The sequence below is a fragment of the Balaenoptera acutorostrata genome, chromosome 6 (genome assembly GCF_949987535.1).
Source record: "Balaenoptera acutorostrata chromosome 6, mBalAcu1.1, whole genome shotgun sequence".
Taxonomy (NCBI): domain Eukaryota; kingdom Metazoa; phylum Chordata; class Mammalia; order Artiodactyla; family Balaenopteridae; genus Balaenoptera; species Balaenoptera acutorostrata.
This window is the reverse complement of record NC_080069.1, coordinates 31,867,676-31,893,498: the sequence shown is the minus strand read 5'-3', so window position 1 is coordinate 31,893,498 and position 25,823 is coordinate 31,867,676. Positions and strand designations below refer to the sequence as shown.

The window sequence follows — 25,823 nt, the reverse complement described above, 5'->3', positions numbered from 1 at the left end:
GTAGTTAGAGTGAAATGAGGTCCTAAGGGTGGGGTTCTGATTCCATAGGATTAGTGTCCTCCAAAGAAGAGACACCAGAGAGCACTCTTTCCCTCTTCCTCTCTCTGTACACGCTCCAAGACCACGTGAGGACATAGCAAGAAGGTGGCCATCTGCAAGCCAGTAAGAGAGCCCTCACCAGAAAACAAATCAGTCAGCACTTTGATCTAGGACTTCCAGCCTCCAGAACTGTGTGATATAAATCTCTATTGTTTACATTGCCCAGCCTGTGGTATTTGTTACAGCTGCCTGAGCTGACTGAGACAGGAGTTGTTTGTTTCAGCAGCACAGTCTCGCCTATCCTGAAAGATATAACAGTGGTTAATGTTTCTTGAGCTAAGAAGGCAAGTGTGGGAGTGAGCCATGTGGCCTGCAAGGGAGGGGGCACAGCAGGTGCTAAGGCCCATCGGTGGGGGCAAGCTTGGCATTTCGAGAAACAGCAAGAAAATGTGTTCACTCCTCTCTCTTCCTAGTACAAGCTGGAATTGGTTTTAGGGGAGATTTGGGGCTGGCTCCCCCTCCCCCTTCTCCTCTGGTGCTGAGTGAAGTCCCTCTGCTCTAAAATGCCTGTGAGAGAACGTAGCTCTCTTCCTGCTCCTTGGCAGGCATGTCTCCCAATCCAGCTGAGACTCCTGGCCATGGTAGATGGGGTCAGGGCCCAGCATGCTGCACCACAGAGGCCTCATGCCCCACAGCTCTCCTGAGCAATGGCTCTGATGTCCAGCCTGCACCCTTTCCAGCTGGGCACCATGTCCCTTCCTTCCTGCCCCTGTAGCACCTTGTGGCCATCTGGACGCCTATCCCTGTAACTCTCAGCTATTGGGAGCTGGAGCAGGATGGGGCCATCCTCTTTGCACCACTTCACCCCAATCCTCCTGTCCTCTGCTCCAGTAGCCCAAGGTCAGGTACCTGGGACAAAACACCCACCTCCTGTTGAAGGCACCCCCAAACCCTGATGGCAAGCCTCCCATCACCTCATTCTGATAAGGGCATGGAGAGGGCCTGGTGGAGTTAGCACTTATGACAGGAACTCAGAGCCTTGCCCAGTGTTGCTGAAGCCCCGTAAGGAGCCTAGCGGTTTCTGACAGTATCCACACGCATCGACATCACACCCTGCAGGATCGGGGGCGGGGGGTGGACCTTCCACCCCTGCCTGGCCCCATAAAGTTGAGCCCACAGGCCCCTTGCAGGCATATAGTTGAGGGCCACTGCTTGCCCCTCCCAGAAAAGCTGGAGAGGGCCTGAGTCTACCAGGGACCCCACAGCGTGAATGCTGCACTGTCTGGTTGAGGGCTGGGTCTGAGCTTACCCACCCAGTGTCCCCACACGTGACCTCCCCACCACTGGAGCACCACACACTCCCTCTGGCCTCACAGTTCCACTCAGGAACCCACCTGATGGAAAAGTATCCCAGAACAGAAAGGATGTTGGCACCAATGTGGCAGCTGAAAATGTGAAACCACCCAAGTGCCCCCTGCTGGGGGCTTCCCAAGTGAATCAGAGGACAGATGGACTGCCCTGTGTAGCCTGTATCAAGATGTATTTGTTAGTGATGGAAACCATGACAAACGTGGCTTCAGGGTAGCACAGGCTCCTTGAGGACCACCAGCTCTTCTTTGTCAGGCTCCACTCCTCATGGGCCCAACGTGGCTGCAGGGCCTCCAGGAAGCAGGAAAGTTCAGAGGGCAAACATCAATGAGGTTCCTCAATGGCAAGAGAGATCACACCCCAAATCTCAGAAGGCTGGAAGTCAGATTTCAACTGGCCCAGGAGAGGAGTGGAGTCCAGCTGCCTCCCCTCGTTCAATGGAATGCAGCAGTAGTGACCCAGGGTGACTTCTGAGGCCCTGACAGGTAAGATTTGCACTCAGGACTCTCACTGTGGAATGCCATGATGTGAGGAGGCCCAGACCACTTGAGGCGGCCACCACCCCATGAGGTCTCTGCTGACACCTGTGAGCAACCCAGCCAGCCTTTGATATGACCCAGTGCGTGCCACCAGCTGCCCACAACCACATGGGAGAGGCCCCAGTGAGCACTGCCCAGTAGAGCCCGGCAAACCTGGAACCCCGAGCTATAATAAGAAGGAACTATAGTTTTGTGCTACTACACTTGAGGTTTTTGTTATGCAGGGATTGAAAATTGAGACAGTGATTTTTACCTTTGTTGTTTTTCAAAGAATTGTTTATTTCATACCCCTTACCACAACTTTACAGATAATAGATGCAGCACCCCAGCTGGGTCCCTGCTTATAGATACAAGGCAGCCAGCTGTAATTGTTGAGGAACCTGCTGCCATCTTCCCATTCTGCTATGCAAAACTAGACGTGCTTAAAATGTCCCCCAGTCTCTTCAAAGGAGCCTGACTAGAGGCAGGCTGCAGCTGGTTCTGTGAACCTCAGCGGTGGTTTCAAGGAAGGCTGTCTATAAAAACCACTACACTACTGGGGTCCCCTGGGACAGAACACCCCCCAAATAGGGTCCCCAGCTCAGTGCCCCGAGGGATCCCTAAACCCGGAAGCTGATTTCACTGACCAATCTTGAGCTGGACACATGTTGAGATGCAGTGACCGGCTGGTGGGGTCAGCCTGGCCCTCCCATTGTGGGCTCTGGCCTCCGCCTTAGTCACCCCGGGACATAGGCTGCAGGCTGTCTGAGCATTCCCGCAGTTGGCCTGGAGGCAGGCAGCATCTGCCCTGGGTTCGCTGTATGCACCATCACCTGGCCACGGGATGAGCTGGTGGGGCCACTGGGGGTCCAGGGGTCCTTGTCAATGCCTCGGGCCATGCTGGCCAGCTCTCTGGTCCCCTCGCCAAGGTCTCTGCAGGAAGAGGAGGTGTGAGCCTGGGGGCAGAGCGGGGGCCCCATTTAACCCCAACTCTGCCACCATGCTGGGTACCCAGGCCCTGGTCTTCAGCAGGCCTGGGATAGACTGCTGCCCCTAGGTGAGGGCCCCCATTTCTTTTTGCCTTGCACCCAACGAGGCCCCTCCATCGGTGCCCCTCCCTGGGCCTCAGGCCCCTCACTCATACAAGGGGGATGACTCAAGGAGCATCACACCCACCTTCCAAGGGTGGGAAGGGGCTTCCTGGGGCTTTGTAGAGGAAGGGAGCTTATTCAGAGTGTGTATAAACTATGTGCACCAGGATGCCCTAGGCAGAGAAGGGACACTGGGGCCCCAGGAACATTCTGGAGGACACCCTCGCAATTGCCAGGCTCTCCTCTGAGTCTGGGACCAGATCTCCCACCTTCCATATCTTCAGTTCCCTAGGGGCCTCCCCTAGCCCCCAAGCCACAAACCCACCCATTCTCCAGGCTGAGCAAACCCTGGCCCCATCCTTGTCCACCTGGCCCTGCTCCCATCTCCCGCTTACACCGGACTTTGCTTCCTGAGGCTGCCTGGCTGCTTCCTCCCTTTAAGATGCTGTCTCTCTCCTTCCCCCCCCCCCCCCACCCAGTATAGGCTCTCCTAATCTGTTCACCTCAGGCATCACTTCTTCCAGGAAGCTTTCCCAGATCTATGTTTTCACCCACACCTAGTTCTCAGAAAAGCTCTAGGCAGTAGTAGGAATTAAATTATCTGTTGGTTCAATGAATCCGTGAATGATTCAATTAATTAGCGGAGAGGAAAGTCAGCTTGGTGAGCCAGTCCACGGACTTTGGAGCCACACAGCCTGAGGTCAAACCTGGCTTCATGCTTAGGAGTTATGTGATTCTAGACAAGTTTCTTAAAATGGGATAAAAATAGTGCCCACTCCTATGGTTAGAACAGGTAATATTTGGAAAAGCTAAGAACAGTGCCTGGCATAATGTGAGTGCTGGGAAGCGTTTATAAAATAAAAGTAAGGTCAAGGGGCAAACCTCACCTTACTAAAGACGATTGCCCCACCAATCAGTGGGAGAGCCGGGGTACCTGGGCCTTGCCTAGGATGGCACACCCGGAGAGGCAGCAACTCCTTCCCCTGTTCCACCGGGGTTTCCCAGTTGAGACACAGTACAGTGTGTCACAGGTCTATAATGGGGAGAGGGTGCCACAGGGCGGGGGGCAATGGAGAAAATTCGAAACCTGCCAAGGAAACATGACTATATGGAAAGGATGTGCACGAGCAAGACAACCCCAACATAACTGAAACAAAAAGGAAAGTGCTTGCAGCCAACTGACAGGTAAGGTCTCTTCCATAATGTACACAGAGCTTCCAGTATTTATGAGAAGAAACATCAGCAGGCAATTCAGCAGAGCAAAGTGAAAGTGACTAAAACCAGCAATGCAACTGCTAAGCAAAGGTATAGAGAAAACACTCTTTCTCAATGTTAAGGAAATGCTGATGAAAACCACCTATGTAACTCACCCCTGCTAAGTAAGTGATGGAAAACAAATCGTTAACACTCAGTGACAGTACAGGTGTAAAAATGGCTCAACTAGTGCCAGGTTCCTGGAGAAAGAATTTGGTAATAAAAATATTCGGACTACTTGGCCTAAACAGTCTGTTCCTAGGATTGCCCCAAAATGTCATCTCAAAAAAGAAAAACAGCTCTAAGCACAAGCATTTACCCAAACCTGAGCACAGCAGTTGAAGTATCTGGAGCATAGCTCCAGGGGCCTCAGACCACCATGGCAACACAATGACATGCCAAGTCAGGTGGAAAGGGTGCAAGGCGGCATTTCTGCCATGGCCATCATGACGTAGGCCTAATGTGTATCAAAAGCTCAAGGGAAGGAGGTAGGAAACCAGTCCTTCCCACAGGCCTCGCCACTCCAGGAGTCAGCCAGGCCTGGTGCGTTGAGTGTGGACATGGGACCAGACAGACCTTCGCCACGCCTGCACAGGCCACCACCTCCAGCACCTCAGTTTCCTCACGTGCACACCAGGATCAAGAGCAGAATCAACAACAACGGCTGGCACTCACTGAATCTGTACTCTGGGCCCAGTCAAGGCCATTGACTTATATCACCTCAACAGGGCCAGGAGGTGAGCCCTGCCATAATCCTCACTGTACAAGGGAGGAAAACGAGGCATGAGCAGTTGTCACACAGCAAGGTGTCAGGCTGGGGGCAAGCACTTGGTTCCCTGGGAGGTTCCTGTGGGGACAGGCTGAGGAAATGAGCAGACTGCCTCTGCGACGCCAGGGCAGGGCAGAGAAAGCACTAAATGGGCCAGAACATCTGTGCAGAGAGGAGGCACTTGGAGAATAAAAGGCACGATCAGGACGCAGCACAACAGGGCTCCAACCAAGAAAGAATTGGAGCCCGTAGGAAGCATGGGTCCAGATGATGCAGGGGGACGGTGATCCCTGAGGATAGCAGACGGGGACAAGAGACCCGTTACACTATTCTCTCTGCTTCTGTGTATTCGTGAAATTTCCCCATAATAAAGTTTGAGAAAAGAATACCTATGAGTTCAGAGTGATACAAAAACAACAAAACAAAATGAGAAGGAAAGGAAGGAAAAAACAGAACTCATTTTCATTCCTCATAGAGGGAATAACAGAATCGCAACAGAACTAAAATCATTATTCTGTAACCCCCAGGGCCAAAACCGATTCTGGCTGGAGCATCCCTGGATGCTAAGGACACAGGTCAGACATCATGGGGGCAGCAGAGTGACCCTTAGCAGAGTCCCTTCTTCATCACTTGACAGCGGACTCATTTCAGCCAAGAGCGCCCAGTCCTCGTGCCTGCAGGGGGACAGCCTGACCCATATCTGTGATTCACACCAGCACCGCCCGTGGGGCACCCACATGAGAAACGCTGCCCGAGTGCAGTCATGAGGGAACGTCAAGACAGTCCAGAGCACGGTGTCTGTAGGAGGCCACTGGCCTAGAGTCCGCAAAAGGCAATGCTGCCAAAGACAAATATCCTGCCCCATTTAAGGAGCCCAGAAACCGGACAGCCCTGTGATCCTGGGGTCAGAGGGTGCTCACTCAAAGCTAGTAACAACCCTGGGAGATGTTCTATCTGCAGTCCGTGTTCAGCCAAGATTAGACTCCTTGAGTCAAAAAAAAGTATGTAAGAAATGTCCTTGTATTGGTTCATAAAAAGTGTGTGTGTGTGTTTCTAAAGAGAGACAAGAAGAGATAGAAACTGAGAGACAGAAGAGCAGGGAGGGAGATGGGAGGAGAGAGCAAGCTGACAGGGCACCATGGGTCCTGGTGAAGGGTAATACTCGTGTCCAGAAGCCTCCTTCTCTAGACAAGGGGTGACAAGATAAAGACACGGGGTGGAGCGCAGCTTTAGGCACTAGGGTGCAGGGTCTGACACGGATACTAGAAGGACCATCAGCCCCTGTCTTAGGGATGGGAGTTGAGGCCCTGGTGAGCCTGGGCTCGCAGCATGCTGGGGCCCCCCTGCCCTCACCACTGCCCCACCGCCCCGTTGCTCTGCCCATGCCCACGTGGTGAAGCTGTGGTTGTCGTGAGCCTGGATGGGCTGGATCCTGGCCTCGCCACTGATGTTGCGCTTGTTGTTGAGGCCCTTGAGGCCGAGGGAGGCGGCCTGTTCCGTCTCTAAGTCCTCGCCTCTCAGCTGGAACCACAGCTGGGCTGCCCTGGAGAGAGATGGGGGCAGGACATTCAGGTGCATGTGTGTCCAGGACCCCGCCTGCAAGCCTCTGCAAGGCCGATAGTGAGTATTTTAGGGCCCTACAGTTCCTGAGCAATTACTCAGCTCTGCTGCTGTAGGTAGAAAGCAGTCATGGATGATGAGTAAATGTCAGGAAAACTATACTTACAAAGACAGGCAGTGGAAAGTTCTTGAGATGAATCAAGCTGATGGTGGTACAACACTGTGAATGTAACTGATGATTCTGAATTGTGCACTTAAAGATGGTTAAAATGGTAACTTTTATACTGTAAATATTTTACCACAATTTTAAAAATAGCAAAAAGAAAAAAAGGATAGGTTTCCGTGAAGAAAAGTAGAGGTGGGCCAGACTCCACCTGCAGGCCCTAGTTAACCGTCGTGTAGTCAGCCCTTCACGTCCACACAGAGCAGAGCATATACTGCGTGTGTGCACAGTCTGCAGAATGAGACAATTCCCTGTGTACCTGTCACCTGTCTTAATGGAAGACCAAGAGAGCGAGCCACGTGCCCTCCACGGCCTCAATGCTCTGTGAACAGCAAGATGCCAAGATCCCAGCAGCCCCGCTCCCTGACACACCCAGGAGTCTCGGAGTGACTCGCAGGTGCCCCGCGGCAGTGCCAGGTCACTGTACCTGTTGGATCGCCGCTGCTCACTCCTCTTCACACACTTCATGAGGCAGCAGGTGAGGAAGGCCATGGACATGAGCATGATGATGGCACAGCTGACGATGGAGGAGATCACGGCCACCTTGAAGCCAAAGGTTTCATAGGGAGGCACAGCTGCGAGTGAGACAAGACCAGCTCTTGGGCCCAGCCTGCCCTCAGGGAGCCCCGTTCCATGGGGGAGGCAGGGAGGCGCTGGCAGCTGAGGTGAAGGTCTGTGCAAATTGTTGTAGGGAGTGGGGCTATCAGGCAAGATTGCCCCCCAAGAAGGGGGTGTTTGAGCAGGGTTTTGGAGGGTGTGTAGGAGTTTTTGGTGGCACACTGGGGGAAGCTCTGACAGGGAGTTCAGTGATAGTCCCTTTGGCTCCCACCCACTGCAGACTGGGCCCCTGAGACCAGAGGACAGCAGACAACACACAGTCTATTTTCACAATGCCTCAAGTGGGCAAAACCCTATGGGGGCCTATGTGCTTTCTCTGGTCACTTTCCAGGAAGGTGCAAAAGCAAGAAAAATGCCAGTGTTTGGGGTCAAAGGGCCTTTGGCACATTATCAGCTGTGTGACCAAGAACTAGCTATGTGCCAAGAATTACTTCTATCAGGTTCTAAATGATGTTCCTGGGAATCAAGGCCCAGGATCCTAATTTGAACAACACCGCATACTCTCCCCTGTAGTGGACACTGATTACGCTCCCCAGTCCCTAGTCCCCCCGCCCTAGCTGGACACTGGCCGTCCAGACTGAAGACTACATCTCACAGCTTCCCTTGCAGCTACATGTGGTCACATGACCATATTCTGGCCAGTGGTGAACAGGGGGGAGGGGTGTGGGACAACTTCTAAGAGCCTTCCTTGCCATGCAACTAATCCTGTAACAACTGCCTGGATCATGCAGTTGAGGTCATGCCTAACAGATCCATAACGTGGAAAGGACCTGAGTCCCCACCATGGGGTGCTGTACAAGCCTAGGACTGCCCATCTTGAGGCCCATGGGCAAGAAAAAGCTCTCATAGCCCCCATTATTTTGGTAACCCCCATTATCTTGGGTTTTCTATCTCTTGGAGTCTAATCCTAACAGATACTCTCCTTCTCAGAGATTCAACCACCACATGAGTATTTCAAAGGCTCTGAGAAGTCCTGCAGCCTATTAACCTAGGCTTTTCCAAATTATATTGACTATAAAGCCCTTTTCAATGTACAATACACATTAACACAATATATGTATCCTCACTTTGGAAAATGCTGTTCTGTGTATTATCCTTTAACACCCTGTATAACAAATACAACTAGAAAACCATCTCCTCCCCCAGATTGGGGCCCCATGGCCAAGAAATCCTATTCCCCAGTTCTAGAATTCTTGGCACATGAAACATCCTATTAATGTTTGCTGCATGTGTGTATGAAAGAACATAGTTTTCTGCTTAACAGATGAAGTACTAGCTCAGACAGCACAAGTAACCTCTTGGAGATGACAGGCCAAGTCAGTGGCAGAGCTAGAATTTGGAGAAGCTGCTAGGACTTGAGTCTACACCTCTGACATGGAGCCCCAAGGGACCACCAGCACTGGGAACAGGACCCTACACAGACGCCCATGGAACTTTCTCTGTGGACACCCACACCATCCATGTGACAAAATCAGCAACCCCCCACCAGGGGTCGCTGCTGAGCTGGGTGCAGCTCACAGGGAATGGGGCTCACTCTTGCACATGGGGGTCTCTGAAGACCACTCAGCAATGTTCCCCTTCCAGACACAGGTGAGGAGGCCAGACCCCACCATCTGGTGGCCCGAGGGGCAGTGGAACACGATGACAGTCCCCACAGAAGTGCCGTCCCCACGAAGTACTTGGAAGGTGCCCTGCAGGGGTGGCTGCACTTGCACACACATGCCTAGGAGAGAAGAGAGGAGAGACAGAGTGAGGACCTCACCCTGGAGGGCAGGGGCTTCGCAGGAGCCCTCACCTGGGACAGGCGTCACTGACCCAATGACCACACGATGCTCTGGAGAAGGTCACACAGCCACCCAGACAATTGGAAGTGGCGTCCGTGTGACTAGTGGCTTGGGAACAAAAGTGGAGCTAATCCCTACATTAAGTGAAATCTAGATGCTCTGAAGACCATGGTGTTGATAAAAGAAACACACATCTAAAGACAATAAAAGCAAAAGGACAATTATTACCCAAGTGTAGCTCAAAAGGCAGAATCAAGGGGGAAAAAAAGGACGGAGAGAGATCAACAGATGTGATTTCATTAAAAGTAAAAAACAAAAACTTTTGTTACTCCCTAATAACTGAAAAACAAACAAACTCAGATGAAAAAATTAGGAAAAGGTATTTGGAAAACATAGCACAAAGGTTCAACACCCTTAATTTATAAAGAGATCTTACACGTCAATAAAAGCTGAACATCCAAGTAAAGCAGAATGGACTGGTGTGTGAACAAGCAAATCACGAGATACAAGTAGCCAACAGACATGAGAAAATGCTTGCCCTCATAGTAACTGAAGAAACACTATTTCAAATGAGAGCTAATCTTTCATTCCTCCACTTGGCAAAAAGGAAAAAAAAAAAAAACCATGTGTGAAGTTAGCAAGGGCCTGGGAGCCACTCCCCTCAGACTTGCCGGTGGGGGCACAGATCCAAACCTTTCTGGACAGAGTCTGGTAAAGTGTATTAAGAGCTTTATGTTGTGTACACATCTGAGAATTTACCCAAAGGAAGTAGTTATGTATCTGCTGCCAGGATTTCTATACCAGGATGTGTGTCTACACCCACATCTCCAGCTGTGGGGATCAGTACAGTTAATCAAAGTACATCTGACATGAATGCCAGCAATGCCATCCTAAAGTGTTACAATGATGTCCTTATATAAGGACACAGAGAGGCACTCTGGAGAAAGTGGCAATCACAAGCATTTTTATAAAATTGTAACAATGACAACAGCTGGCACATAGAATTTACTGTGCTGGACACTGTTCCAAACGCTCTACGTGCATTAACTCATCAATCCACAAAATACCTCCCCACTTGACAGGAAAGCAAACTGAGGTACAGTGTGGTTTAATCATTTCAGTCACACAGCTGAAGTCACACAGCTCCTATGTTGTAGGGCAGAGATGTGGAACCACACAAGGAGGCTCTGGGCCTACCTTCTCAACACACACGTGTGACAGATACATCACGTGTCCCTTGTGTCTGGCTTCCCTTGCTTAGCACACTGATGGGAGAGGTGCCGTGCTGTGTGTGTTGGCAGCTGTCCGTATTTATGGTGGAGCAGAGTCCCGTTGTATGGATGCCCTTGTTTGCTTCCCTGTTCCTGCTGATGGGCGTGTGAGTTGTTTCCGGTGTTCATGAATACGGAATGAAGCTGCTACGCATGTTCTGGAGCACACCTCCTGGTGCCTGAGTGCAAGAGGCTTTTCCTTCTGCTTTTCTGGAACTTTCAGATTTTGAGCACTGTATACTACTAGTGTATAAAGCAGTTAGTCTCAGGCAAAAGGGAGACTGGTTGAGCTGATTGTCCGGCCTGTGGCTGAGGCAACACTGACCAGAGGCAGCGTCTGTGTCCAACTCCCTCCACACATCCAAGGCCTAGGTGGGAGCAGTGGTGGGGATTCAGACAGAGGCTGGCACTGCCCAGGCTGAGGACCACATTATTCCACACCAACCCAAGACAACCCTTCCCCTGTCCTCCACGGGATACCTCCAGCTAGGACTGTCCCCTGGGCACCAGGAACAGATGTCCTAAAGCCCACTCGGCCTGCCACATCCAGCCAAGCTCCTGCACTGGCCCACCTGCTCATCACTTGGCCTGCCCCATTCTAACTTTGATGTTAGCCACTATGCCCTCCATCCTTTACTTGCTCCAGCCCCAAAACTTGGAACCTACCTGGACTCTTTTTCTCAATCCACAACCAATTCACCAGCAAACTTTGTGGGCTCTGTTTTCAAAATATATACCCAGAACATCTGTAGTGGGCTGGAGAGTCCTCCAAAATCCACATCCACCTGGAAGCACCCATGAGGGGGATCCACTGTGGAATGCATGGTACCCCAGTTCACATAGGCTGTGGGGACAGAGGACACCCGGAACTGCCCAAGGGCAGTAGCTGTCACTCAGGAGGGCCACACACATGCATTCACACACCCCGTGATAGTGCTTCACATGTCTGTGCACAACCAGCCCTGTCCAGAGGGGAAACTGAGGCTCAATGAGGTCAAGTCACCCCTTGCATGGCCCCATTGGCCCTACCCCACTTAGGGTGAGGGTGTTAACAGGGCAGTGGCAGAGCCAGGCTTCAGCCTCAGTCTTGCATTCTGCCCTCCAGGAGGCCAAGGCTCCTTGACCCTCGCTGTGGGCAGTGACACTGAGGGACAGCGTTTGGCTGAGACTGGCCAAGCTCCCCCTAGCTCTGTCCTACCAAGAACCTGGGGGGGGCCTCACCAGGCTGAAATGCTGGGGGGAGGAGTGTGAGCCTGGGGGGGTCCTTGTGGTTTGTGTACCTAGCAGGGAGCGGGGGGCTGACATTCGAACAGCACAAACAACACTGGGCACCTAATGGATACTTCACTGTATTTCAGCCGTATGAGGAAGACCATCCATCTCCATCTTACAGATGGGGAAACTGAAGCAGAGCAAGGCTGGATGACACGCTGAGGGTGGTAGGGGTGGAAGTGTGCTGGGCCATGGCTGCCATGTAAACTGCACATCTGGGAGGATTTGGGCTTCCCTGTCTGCAGATGTCCATCATTAGTGTCACACTAACAATGGCAATGCAGGTCCGATAGAAACATCTGGTCAAGAAGGACCCCAATTCCTGACCTCACGCAGCACTCAATCATCTGCAGAGGACAGCAGGGAGGGAATTGTTATTATCGTCATTTTAACATGAGCAACCAAGCCTGGAGTGGTGGCTGACCTGCTCAACACCCACAGATAGAGAGGGCACCCACAGACAGGACTGACGCAGAGCTTAATATTCCTAATTAATAGCAGAACAAGGGAGTGTGGGTATTTGCAACATACATGTAACAGAGCATCTTTCCTACATAAACAGCACTTACATAAGACATGACAAAAATTACAACAGAAAAAATGGTTAAGTTAGAAAAGAAAAATATGGAAATAGCCCCAAACCAGGGGGCAGAGCAATTAATTAAGAAAATTAAACAGCATCCACATCAGAAAGGAAGCAGCAAAACTTCTCCATTAAATGACATGATCCTGTATCGAGAAAATCCCTAGGAATCTGCTAAAAATCTACAGGAACTAATAAATGAGTGCAGCGAGTTTGCAGGATACAAGATCAACACACAAAAATCCATTGTATTTCAGTACAGTGGCAATGAGCAAACTAAAAATGCAATTAATAAAACAATTCCATTTACAAGAGCATCAAAAAGAATAAATTACTTAGGAATAAATTTAACAAAAGAAGTTCAAAACTTAAACTCTGAAAACTACAAATCATTGTTGAGAGAAATTAAAGAAGACCTAAATAAATGGAAGTACATCACATACTCATGGGTCAGAAGACTTAACATGGTTTAAGATGGCAACGCTCCTCTGCTCATCTACAGATTCAACATGACCCCTATCAGATCCCAGCTGCTACCTTTGAAGAAATTTACAAGCTGATCCTACAGTTCATAAGGAAATACAAAAAGAACTAGAATAGCCCAAACAACAATCTTGAAAAAGAAGAACAAAGTTGGAGGACTCGTACTTCCTTATTTCAAATTTTACCACAAAGCTACAGTGATGACCACAGAGCGGCACTGGCATAAAGAGAGACATATAGGCCAATGCAAGGCTTTAGACTCCAGAAATAAACTCATATTTACAATCAACTGATTTTCAACAAGGGTGCCAAGACAATTGAATGGGAAGAGAATAGTTTTTCAACAATTGGTGCCAGGAAAACAATACTTACATGCAAAAGAAGAAAGTTGGAGCTCTCCTTACATCATATACAAAAATTAACTTAAAATGACTCAAAGACCTCAATATAACAGATAAAACTATAAAAAAACTCTTAGAAGAAAACAGAGAGGTAAATCTTCCTGACCTTGGATTAGGCAATGGTTTCTCAATGATACCAAAAGACAAACAACAAAAGAAATAGATAAACTGGACTCCATTAAAATGAAAAAATTTGTGCTTCAAAGGATACTATCAAGAAAGTGAAAAGACAACCTACAGAGTGGGAGAAAATATCTACAAATCACCTATCTGATAAGGGACTGTAGAATGTATAAATTATTATACTGAATTATAAAAAGACAACCCAATTTATAAATGGGCAAAAGATATGAACAGACATTTCTCTAAAGATATACCAATGGCCACCAATAAGCACATGAAAAGATGCTCAACGCCATTAGCTTCAGGGAAATGCAAATTAAATCCACAGGGAGGTACTTTTTCACATCCACCATGAAAAAGACACATGAAAAAAAAAAAAAAAACAGATGATAACTGGTGTACCAGGAATGTGGAGAAACTGGAGCCCTCACACACTGCAGCTGGGAATGTAAACGGGGCAGCCGCTTTGCAGTTTCTCCAACAGTTTCGCAGAGTATTTCCAAATGATGCAGCAATGCCCCTCCTAGCAATATACCCAAGGGAAAGGAAAACACATCTACATGAAAACTTGTACACAAATGTTCACAGCAGCATAATTCATAATAGCCAAAAAGTAGAATCCACCTAAATGTCCATCAACTGATAAATGGATAAATAAGATATGGTCCACCCATACAATGGAATATTTCTGGAAATAAAAAGGAGTGAAGAACTGACATGCTACATGGATGAACCTTCAAAACACTATTATGCTCAGTGAATGAAGCCAGTTACCAAAAACACACATATTGTATGATTCCATTCATATGAAATGTCTACAATAGGCAAATCCATAGAGACAGAAAGCAGATCAGTGGTTGTCTGGGGCCAGGGAGAGGGGGAGTTGGGAGGTGACCTCTAAGGGTCTAAGGGATGCAGGGCTTCCTTTTGGGGTGATGAAAATGTCCTAAAATTGAGTGTGGTGATGGTTGCACATATCTGTGAATATACTAAACGCCATCACGTTGTACACTTTAAAGGTACAATTTAAATGTGTGAATCGTATGGCACATGAATTATATACCTCAGTAAAGCTGTTAGAAAAATTCAGGGGAAATATTTATTTCAATTAAAGAAATGCACATTTGAAACCTAAGTTATTATTTTTGGCTTCTTAGCTTGGTCAAGATCAAAAAGACCAGCCCACCAGGTTGGTGAGGGTGTGGGGGAAGGGGCGCATAACCCCTGGGGCAGAGGGCACAGCAGGGAGGACCTGAGAGGCTGTCCTGCCCTGTAGCAGAGGACAGGCAGTTGCTTGCAGGCAGGAAGGGGTGGGGAGCCTGAGCTGGGAGCCCCAGGGAGGTAGGGCAAGGAGGACACAGCACCCACCCTGAGCCTCCAATCGGACATTTCCTGATTACCCTCACTGGCCTCAGGTCCTCCAGTACTCAGTAGTACAGAGGGATGCCAACTTTGATTCTAGAGTATAGGCCCTTAATTAATCACCACGCTTTGTTTCCACAGGTGCCAAAGCAGGAATGAATGAATGCATGAATGAATGAATGAACAAACTAACAGTTGAAAGCTGTGATCAACACTCCCCCAGGAAGAACCTCTTTTCTTTTTCAGGATCCGTGGACTTGGACATGTGCTGTTCTTCCAGCCAGGGAAGTGGACTGGGGTTTTGGAACTGGGTAGACACAGCAGGGCAGCCACGGGCCAGCCACGTGGCCCCTTCCCCAGGGTCACCGGGCAACCAACACTTCCCAGTCCCCAATTTAGAGCTGCCACTTCTCTATTCTTCCGTGGCAGAGCACCTTCTTTCTCCCGAGCCCCATATGGCCCTCAGAGAAGCAGGGCCCCTGTGGGGGGATCAGCAAGGGTGAGAGCTTTGTGGACACTTGTCTGCCCAGCACCTGCACCAGCGCCTGGCGAATGAAAGAAGGAAGGGATAAACTTGTATTCATCTTTTTTTAAAAAAAATTATTTATTTTATTTATTTATTTTTGGCTGTGTTGGGTGTTTGTTGCAGCACGTGGGCTTTCTCTAGTTGCGGAGAGCGGGAGCTACTCTTCGTTGCAATGCGTGGGCTTCTCATTGCAGTGGCTTCTCTCGTTGTGGAGCACGGGCTGTAGGCGCGTGGGCTTCCGTAGTTGCGGCACGTGGGCTCAGTAGTTGTGGCTCACGGGCTCTAGAGCGCAGGCTCAGTAGTTGTGGCCTAGTTGCTCCACGGCATGTGGGATCTTCCCAGACCAGGGCTCGAACCCGTGTCCCCTGCATTGGCAGGCGGATTCTCAACCACTGCGCCACCAGGGAAGTCCCTGTATTCATCTTTTAAAGATGCAACTAGGACTTTATCAAAAAAGTAAGATGCCTTGAGGGAGGGACAAAGCGATGGCAAGAGATATGATGAAGCAGGCCTACTGAAAAGTTATGGGTAGGATAGAGCTGGGGGGGGTGTAGTTATAAATTCTTTCAACTCTGTGGTATGTTTGAAAAAATTTTAAACATGGGGGGAACGCCTCAAGCATCACTGCTGACTGCCTGATATGCCCCAGCTGGCCTGCCAAGCCATGAGGGGTGGCTGTCCAGCTCCCTAACCAGAGCACAGCCCAGACCCTGCATTACCTAATGGCCCTGGCATGGAGAGTCACAGACAGGAGAAAAAGCTCCAGAAACAGAGGCAGCAGGCTGGTTCTGCAGCCAAACGTGTCTGGGTGTAAACCACACTTAACCAGTTGGGTGACCAGGTCACCAATCGGGTCCTCTGACCCACCTGTAAATGCTGCAGAGGGCAGGACAGGGGCTGACTGAGATGACGTGCAGCTCCAGCTCCAGCCCCAGCAAGGAAACCACCAATGTCGTAGGGAAAGGGCTCGCCTGTCAACAGCCACATCCTGTGCTGCTGCTGGGTTCCGCTATGGTTAAGGGTGCCCATCGTGACACCGCACTGCAGGCTATTTCACCACCCAAGGGGGTCACACATCTTAAAAGACAGAACGAACCCCTCACCCCAAGAGGCCCAGAGCCTGTCCTGTCTCCTGGAGCCTCATCAAGGTGGGAGGGTGAGAGGTGACGCCACAGAAAGGAAACAGGCCTGACCTGCAGATTGATGCCTGCATGGTGTGCATCAAACTGAAGACTTAAGGGAAAGGTACAAGAAAATTTGAAGCACAGGCCCAACGAAAATGCCGCTGCCCCATAACTATGCACGCTGCGTGGCTGGGGGCAGGAGGGGCCTCTGAGAGACTCGGAATGGAGGGCTTTAAATGCAGTCATGGCCTCTCTCCCCAGGCCTCGTACTCTGCATTTCCAGCCAGCCAATACAGGGGTCTCATGCCCATCAGAGGCAGGGAGCCCCTGCTCCTAGCATAAGTGTATTGTTTGAACGGCTCGTCTTTTAAAAATGAAAATGAAAGGTCAGAGGAAATAACTCTGGTAAAGAAGGTAGAGGGAGGATGAGCCTTGCCCATGGCCCGCCCCCTCCTTGCAGTGACCTTCCCCTACCTGGGAGGCAGGGAGCTTAACCCCCAGTAATCCAAGAGCCCAACCAGGCTCAGAGGAGAAGGCAAAGAAGCCAAGTGGGCCTGGTCTGCTAGGAACCCAAACCCCACCCAGCCCCTCTCCACCAAGTCTGACTCTGCTCCACCACCTCTAGTCTCAGGTCCTGGACCTGGTCTTTGCCTTGCTCAGACTCATTTTCCCAACCTGCAAAATAGGGTGACCTGCCCTCCGGGGTGACAGGAGTGGGAGCACCTGGTGGAGACCTTAAACCTGTGCCCGGGAGCTCAGGAACGTCCCCTAGGAGGAGGCTCAATACCTCATCCTACCCCCCACCCCAAGTCCACAGCACCCAGGATACCTGCACCTGCCACCCCTACCCGCCACCCGCCAGACTCCGACAGGATGGCCTGCATCCTTTCTCTGGGCCTGGAAGGTCAGCAAACACTTTGGGCTGGGCCCATTTTCCAGATGAGGAAACTGAGGCCCAGAGACTTTTGAAGGCCCCAGGTGTACACTGGCAGGGCTCCCACCAGACCTTTCTACAGGACTTGTGACACGTAGCCCAGGTGGGGCAGGAAGGTGGCACAGCATCAAGGGACTACAAGGGCTTCAGTTTACCCATCTTCTAAGGATATTCCATGAAACCACCAGCTGGCTCCAGAGACCACATCCGCTAACCACTGCAAACCCAGCCTCTGCTCACACTCCTCACTGCACCCTCCACAGCCTGGAGACCCCTGGATCCCCTAGCTGGGCCCCCAACAGTCCCTCCCCACACTTGGTGTCTAAGAGGCAAATCCCACCTCCTCCATCCCCTGCTGAAAACCCTCACAGACACCCAGTTACCCCTGTATACCCTTCCTAGGACTGGTCCCCAAAGGGGAACACCCCCCAGCTATCCTTTCCTTCCAGCCCTGTTGCCTGGCCCTGTCCACTTGCGGCCCCCCTCAGACACTGGATGCTACACTTCCCCAGCCTTCCTTTGGCTGGACCCCTGCACCTCTCAACCTTTGGTGCAATTTTTTCTCTGCACCCTGCATGACCCTATCTTTTTTACTATGTACAAATAAATCTCAAAGGAGAGGAAAAACAACAGAAAAAACAAAGGGAATGGATTTGATGCAAGCAAGATACAAACCAAAAGCAAACCCTATAGACTCACTGGACAGTAGAGAGGCAGACCTGCCCATCAGGTGTTCGCCCGACACTCCCAGCTCACTCCCCAGCCCCAGGCAATGCTCTCTCCCACCCCCTAACACACAGGGGGTGCATGGCCTGACCTAGACAGCCTGTCCTCCCAGCCCATGCCTCCCCCAGCCTGCCTGGCCAGTGGGGGTGAGAACAATCCTTGCTTGTTAATCTTTTATCTGGAACCTTGGACCACAGGACCATCCCTCCCATCCTCCTTTCTGGAGCCGACACGGCCCCCAAACCCTGACCTCACCCGCTGAGACCAGGTAAATAAGTTACCTTTTATGCTGGCTGTGACTGTGGACAATAGGTACAGTGGGGAGATGGGGGGAAGCAGGCCACTGGACCAGCCCACTATGGGCCTGGGTCCCTGTGGGACTGGAAAGTCGCTTCTGAGTCTCAGTTTCCCCAAGTGGAAAGAGGAACCCTCAGGAGGAATTTCTCAAAGAGAAATTAAAGATTGACGTGTACAGAGGTACTCTATGGAGAGTGGGACCCCCCAAGACCCCAGCAGTGGGGACAGCCACATGCAGAAGGCCCATGCCCTGGTCGTGTGTCCTGAGGCAGGTGCAGGGTTCAGAGCTACTGCAAGCCTGGCCCTTGGCTATGGTCCAGACCCCGGTCTCCCAGGCACTTCCCTGATAGCAGGTCAGCTCACACACCCAGAATATATATTCTCCTCCAGAACATAACCAGGTAAATTCCAAACCAGGAAGAGCGCACTTCCCCCCCCCCACCCCCAAATCTCTCAGGGGAGAACATCGAGGCTCCAGGGAACCTCGTTCATCCAGCAGCTCTGCCTGTACCATGGTGGGAGGCCAGAGCTGGGCCTTAGGGGCACATAGGCCACATTTAGATTCCCACCTACTCCCTCTGGGCTTTGGTCTCCTCCATGAAACGGGCCCAGGGCTGGCCCAGTGGCTGGGCTGCAGGAGTGAAGCGAAGAGGATGTCCACAGAGCACATCCTCACCCACCCAGCAGTCCTCCTGCTGTCCCCTTTCAGGGGTATGGGGGAGGGTCACCTCTGGCCACTGGTCTTCCTCTGGCAGGGCCGTGTTCCTGGACAATCTCCTCCATCAGGGAGTGCTGGAGCTGCCCTGGGAACAGGGCCAGGGACAGGCCAGGGGCCTAAGAGCAGTGGGAGTGTGGCCTCCCAGTCAGCCATTCAGAGCAAGGCCATAAAGATTTAAGGCCTTGCTCTGAGCCGGCCTTCCCCCACCTGCCTCTCCCCGGTCGTCGTGCATGGGAGATGAGGGGAGAATCCTAGGACTCTGTGTCTGGACTCTCATACCTCCTCTAGGAAAAGCAGAATAATGTGCCCATTTTACAGATTGCAGGAAAAACACCCATCCCATTGCTGTGTTTTACACAGTGTGCCAAACTGTGTCTAAAGACCCCCACACCCATCACTTCACTGCCCCACAAGGAGAGGTGGGTGTCCATTTCAGAGCCCAAGAGACTGGGGCCATGGGGCAGAGGAGTGGATGAGTCAGGACAACAGCATTACCCTGGAGCAGAACCATGCAAGGATGGGTGCACTGGGCCCTCCCTGGCTTCCCCTGGCCTGTCCACAAGCCTGGGGCAGGTATACAGGGCCCACCACTTAGCACATGGAGAAACTGAGGCACAGAGATAAAGAGACACACCGCAGGTTGTTGTGTGTGTGGGGATCCAACCCTAAATTCCTGGGAAGGACTCACAGGCTGGGACCCACAGGGCTCACATCTGGGAGGAGGCTGAGCAGCAGCCGGTCAGAAGTAGGGCTGGGGCCAGGCCTGGCAGGCCAGAGGGCAGGAACTGGATTCTGAGACCCTCTTTCCCCCAGGAGAGTCCTCTGCAAACAGCCTTTTATATATAGTCAGGGCCTCCCCTTCCCTGTCCTTGGCTGACCTTGGGCAAGTCCCTCCACCTCACAGTGGACACTCACCTCCCCAGGCAGTGCTGCACAACTTGCACACACATTGTCCTCTTCACACACAGGGGCAAAACACCAAATTCAGGACTGGGCATCAGGCTGCCCGAGGGAGTCAAAGAAAATAAACCGACCCCACCACACCAGGGGCAGTATCAGGTCTTAGCTTCCACACCACCAAGCCACATGCCTCTGCTTTGTGACTTACTTCCCTGGGCCTGTTTCCCCATCTGAGAGGAAGCCAGCATTCCCCCCAAGGTGGCAGGTGTCACTGTTTTAAGCATGACTGGCTGCATCCCGGGTGTGTGTGTGTGTGTGTGTGTGTGTGTGAGACCTGTGCCAGCCTGCTCTGTCAGGCCCAGCTTCCACTTGTGCAATTCAGCGCCTGGCCTGGGGCACAGGTGTGCAGAGACCCTCAGGCTTAAGGGGGAGCGGGCAGTGTGCCCTAAAGTGAGCCTCCAGGAACATCTGGGGCTCAAGGTCCGGCTTTATCGTTGTTTCTAAAAGGGTTAGATTTTAGACGCATTCATGGAGCAAGGCCGACATTCGAATCCGGGGCTTCAGCTGCAATACCCCTATCCGCGCAAGGCAGGAAGGTGAACCCCCTACAGAACAATCTCGAAATCAAACATTTAAGATAACAGCCAGCCCACTCCTCCTTCCGGAGACCCCGGAGCCTCACCCCAGGCTCGGCTGCAGCGGGACCTTGAGCAGTCACTCCCCTCTCCCAGGTTCAGTTTCCCCGCCTGTGAAGTGCGGCTGGGGAGCTAGCTGAGGACCCAGAACACCTCCCTTAGATGAGGCCAGTTTCGATTTTCCCACGTCCGTCACACCGACATCCCCCGCACTGAGGCGGCCCCCGCTGGGAAAAGGCGCGCACCTGGGTTGGCGGGCAGCTGGACGCCGCCGCCTGGTTTCTGGCCGCTTGCCACTGGGCTTCGGCTCCGCTGGGGCGCCTCCTGGGCGGACGGAGAGCGTCGGGGAGGTTTGTCCTCCGACTGTGCGTCTCACCGCGGCAGTGCGGCACCCACCGCCCCCGCGCAGGGCTGTGCACCCCGCGCCTCAGCTTCCCCGTCTGAGAAATGGGCGCAGAGCCCCGCTCGAGGTCTGCGGCCTCGGCCCTCACCTGTGCAGTTCCCCGGGGCGGGCGTGGCGTCCCCCGTGCGGCCCCCGGGCCTCGCCCTGCGGCTGAGGGTCGTGGCCTCCTCGCGCATCCCTGCGCGCTCCGCGGCGTTCGGCCAGACTACCGCGCAGGGGCCAGCGGGGGCTGGGCCGCCCGGTCACGCCCATCCAGGGTTGAGGGCGGGGCCGACCCCGCAGGAACCCAAATCCCCGAGGGGGCGAAGCCAGCAGAGCGGGAAGTCTCGCTCCAGGGCTTTGCGCAGGTGTTGACCTCTGCCCCTGCGCCTCCGACCACCAGGGCCCCCCACAGACCAGGTGTTTTCGGTGAGTAGCACATGTGAACCCCATCTGTGTCACTGTGGGTCAGGCCCTCTGTGGTGGGTGTCGATATTGTACGTCCTCAGTGAGGGACCCCCGAGTCGTGGGGGGCAGGATTCAGACCTCCAGGGTCTGGCCCTGGGCTCACACACTCGGGGACCCTGCCGTATCCTTGCTCCTCCTACCCAGCTCCCTCTGAAGGGGCCCCTGGCTAGGCTCAGAGCTGCGGCCCGCCCCTTCCTCTCCCTAGGACCCCGCCCAGCCCAGGCGCAGCACCCCGCCCAGGCCCAGGCAAACACTGAGGGAGCTCTAACACAACAGACTCAATAGACGACCCCCTCCCCCACCAACCCCCCCCCCGCACCCCCCCTCCCCCCGCCAGGGCATCTCAGGGTAGCTCCTGATCAGGTGACCAGCCCGGTAGAGCTGAGGGAAAGTAAGTGGAGGATTCCTGGGTCTGTCTTCGTTTGCAATCCTAGTCTAATGATGGATCCTTATGTCTATCTTGGTCTACACTATCTAGGCCAATGGTGGATCCCTGGATCTGTCTTGATCTCCACTACCTAGTGTAATGGAGACTCCCTGGGTCTGTCTTGGTCTGCATTCCTAGATTAATGGTTTATCACTGAGTTTATCCACCATTAGACGAGGTAGTGGTCACCAAGATAGACATATGGCTCCATCATTAGACTAGGAATGCAAACCAAGATAAATCCAGGGATCCATCCTTAGAATAGGTAGTGGAGAACAAGATAGACACATGGATCCAACATTTGAGTACAGACCAAGATACATCTTGGTCTAATGAAGGGATCCTCCATTAGACTAGGTAGTGGAGACCATGACAGATCCAGGGGTGCGCCATTAGCGTAGGTAGACCCAGGGATCCTCCATTACTAAGTAGTGGAGACCAATAGACCCAGGGATCCACTATTAGATTAGGAGTGCAGGCTAAGATAGATCCAGGAATGCGTCATTTGACTAGGAATGGAGACCAAGATAGACACTGGGACCCTCCATTAGACTAGGTAGTGGAGACCAAGATAGATCCAGGGATCCAACAATGGACTAAATAGTGGAGACCAACCTAGGCACAAGGATCCACTATTAGACTAGGAGTGCAAACCAAGATAGACCCAGGGATCAAACATTAGACTAGGAGTGAATACCAAGATCTAGCCAGAGATCCACCATTAGGCAGTTAGTGACAGAGAGAACAACTGATGCAAAGGCCTTGAGATCTTAATTCTTTGGAAGCTTGAGGTATAGCCAGAAGTCCAGTGTGGCCACCCCTGCAAGTCTGTGAGGTGGCCCAGCTGGACAGGCCTGGCTCTGGAGTGCCTGGCAGGTGGCAGCGAAGAGGTGGGTGTCTTGTGGGACAATAGAGCAGGGTTCCAGCGGGCCAGCCCCTCCCCACCTTTGCTTTCGTAGCCTGGTAGAAGCTGATGTTCAGTGCGATACATAAGGGCCCTGCCCTTTCCTGGGTCAGAGTTGTTTCACCCCATAATATCTAATTCCCACTTCCGACTTGTGGGTCACACATAATGACTTTCTTCATTTCCCTTGATGTGAACCAAGCGTGTATGTCCCATCTGCCACATCAGGAAGCCAGGTGAGTCCACAGGACCCACTGTGATCTGCCCCCTCCAGACCACACTCAGGGACATGGGACCCCAGAATTCCCTACCACATGGCCCCGTACCCACCTCTGGGATCTTGTGGCCTTCTCATTGGCTCTGGTCTTTTGTGCACCACTGTACCCAGGACAGCTGCCTGTAGGTGCATGAGCAGGGCTGGGAGGGGAGGTCTGGTGTGGCCCTTGAAACTACAGGGTAGAGCTGGTGGAAGCTGCCTGCGGGCTGCCTACAGCACCGCACGCTGGCCCAGGCCTGCTATGTGTGTGCATCCTGGGGCTGCTGTAACAAGGTACCACAGACTGGGTACTTTAGGACTACAAAAATGTGTAATCTCAGGGTTCTGGAGGTCAGAAGTCTGAGATCAAGGTGCTAGCAGGGCTGTGCTCCCCCTGAAGGCACTGGAAAGGGTCTTCTCCATGCCTCTCCCCAGCTTCTGATAGTTTCTTGGCTTGTGGCAGCATCATTTCAATTTTCATACAGCTGTTTTGTCCCTTTGTGCATATCTGTCTCTGTGTCCAAATTTCCCCTTTTTATAGGGGTACCAGTCCTATTGGAATAGGGCCACCCTAATGACCTCACTTTAACTTGATTGCCTCTATAAAGACCCTATTTCAAAATAAGGTCATGTTCTGAGGTAGTGGGGGTTAGGACTTAATCACTTGAATTTTGGGGAGGACACATTTCAGCCCATAACAGCCTATAACATAACAAGAATGAGACAACATGTTTTCTTGGCCATCTGTGGCATGGTTACATGTTCTGGGTATTCAAGCATGTGGTGCTGGCCTCCGTTTGTACCGTTAGGGAACTGGTGGTGGCCTGAGACTTCTGTCACATGCTACAGGAAACTATACACCTCGTTATACCTCAGAACACCCACTTGTGTCAAAGACATCTTCAGAAGCAGTGGGAGGCACTGGGTTTGGTTCTGGAGGTGGAACCTCAGTCAGTATGAACCTTGATCTGGACCACCCCATCTACCTTTGCTGGGACTTCTTGGAACGGCGTGCTCCTGGAGAGCACCAGCAACACCTACCATGGGTAGGGAGGGAAACTGAGGCCGGGGAGGCGAAGGCACTAGTCTACCACAGACTCAGACCGCTTGGGCCACCACCTCGTCCCCCATCCATGTCAGGGATGGCAGTTCTGACAGGCATCCTGTGCCTGAGCCTTAGTATTCTGATCTGAGGCATAGAAAAGATCCTGCCACCCTCCCAAGGTGAGGGAGACTGTGACATGTCAAGGATGGAGCATCTCCTGAAAGGTGGGTTACACAGGCCCTGCCAGTGTTTGGACTTGCTGCCATCCCTATCTGCACCCCAGCTCTCCAAGTCCTGGCCCAGACTGGGAACAGTGCCTGTGCTATGCCAGGCTGGTGTCTCCTGGCCCTCAGGCCTTGGCCGCCTACTCAAGGGAGCCCTCCCAAATGCCCTTCCTGGACAAAGCCGTTCCATGCTGCATGACCTCAGGCCTGTGAAGCAGACAGGACATATGGCTCCGTGGTGGAGGCAATGGCGAAGAGGCAAGAAGAACCCAGCAGAGACACTTGAGGAACTGACCCAAGCCTTGGCCTCTCTGCATTTGGGGTCCAGCCCCTACCCCATTACCTCTTCCCCATCTGCGTTGGTATCTGGGAGTACACAGTATGCCCAAACAAACATTTGTTGAATAAATGAACTGGCAGGAAGGAACCAGGGAGGTGCGTGAAGGGGGAGGGGTCTGGAAGCTCTGGGTCTTGGTGTTCTGCTCTATAAAATGGGCTTACACACATGCTACCAGAGACTTTGAGGGGATGATGAAGATCTGGCTTGGGGGTCTCCTCTTCCCTCAAGGCTTAGCCTGTCCCAGAGAGCCTTCCTCAACTTGATTGTCCTGACACAGCGTCCACAGGCCATGGTGGCGGGGTGCGGGGGAGGCGTTGGTCATTGGTGTGTTTCCCTCAAATTGGATAATCACTTTAGAAATGTAAAATGCTTTTTGTTTTTCTTTAAATGTTCTTCATTTTTTCCACCACTCAATATAAAAATAAGATTTTTTATCCTAAAACCCTCTCATAAAGGACCAAGTCCAGAAAATTCCATCCCAAAATGAGAGTCAGGGAAGCAGGGTGGTCTCATGGGCTTTGCCTCTTTTTAAAAAAAATTATGTTTTTAAATTAAGAGCAATTATTTTAAAAAGTAATCTAAACTTGTAGCTCCAATGAGCTGGGTATTTGGGGAGAGAATTTTCCCAAAAATATTTTCTGCCAGGCTGTTTGGCATCCTCCACACACACTAGTCCTCTGGCTGCTCCGCAGGAAGGCAAGAGCTGGTCCTCTTCTGTAGGGAACCCCGGGCTGGAGCCCACTCCCCACCAGGGCCCAGGCTCTGACCACTGGGATGTCCTCCCTGGCCCTAGGTCTGTACAAGTGAGGCTTTCCTTGGCTTCCAGGAGGGAGACAGGTGACTCACCCCAGGTGACATCAAGCCACCACCCACAGGTTCACAGTGATGGCTTGGAGACATGTAGCAAGGAAGCTGGGAGGAGGCAGGCCTATGGGCTATACGCTTTCCTAGGGGGGCAAAAGCAGGTGATGGATTCACAGAACAGATAAGACCAGGCCCTCCTGAATGCCAAGCCTGCTCAGCAGCCAGGACACAGGGGGCACAGGAGGGACAAAGGCTGATGGGCTGCTTCCAGGGCTCCTCTTCCACCTCTGGGCAGCCAGACTATGGGTCATTTTTTCCTGCCTCTTGACTCTTTTCTGAGTTGTCTGAATTTTTTACAATAAGCATGAATCTATTCTCTCATCAGAAAACAGGA

The 25,823-nt window shown here is 52.0% G+C and overlaps 1 protein-coding gene across 3 annotated transcripts; it reads right to left on the bottom strand.

Moving 5' to 3' along the window:
- Positions 1 to 2,239: 2,239 nt before the first annotated feature.
- SUSD3 (sushi domain containing 3) lies at positions 2,240 to 21,181 on the bottom strand. 3 transcript variants are annotated; one of them, XM_007182369.2, is made up of 5 exons: positions 21,071 to 21,181; positions 8,975 to 9,163; positions 7,250 to 7,397; positions 6,430 to 6,582; positions 2,240 to 2,858 (listed from the first exon to the last, which is right to left on the bottom strand). In XM_007182369.2, the coding sequence occupies exons 1-5, from the start codon at positions 21,156 to 21,158 to the stop codon at positions 2,663 to 2,665; spliced, it is 774 nt and encodes a 257-aa protein (XP_007182431.1). In that variant the 5' UTR covers positions 21,159 to 21,181; the 3' UTR covers positions 2,240 to 2,662. The 3 variants fall into 3 exon arrangements, with proteins under 3 accessions (XP_007182431.1, XP_007182432.1, XP_028022370.1); XM_007182370.3 differs by lacking the exon at positions 21,071 to 21,181 and adding an exon at positions 20,825 to 20,966; XM_028166569.2 differs by lacking the exon at positions 6,430 to 6,582.
- Between the last annotated feature and the right edge of the window lie 4,642 nt (positions 21,182 to 25,823).

Coding starts and splice junctions, on each gene's coding strand:
- SUSD3 (XM_007182369.2), bottom strand. CDS start 21,158: ATGCGCGAGGAGGCCACGACCCTCAGCCGCAGGGCGAGGCCCGGGGGC. Junction 9,164..21,070: donor CGCCCCGGGGAACTGCACAG/GTGAGGGCCGAG, acceptor CTTCTCTCCTAG/GCATGTGTGTGCAAGTGCAG. Junction 6,583..7,249: donor GAGCAGCGGCGATCCAACAG/GTACAGTGACCT, acceptor ATCTCTCTCCAG/GGCAGCCCAGCTGTGGTTCC.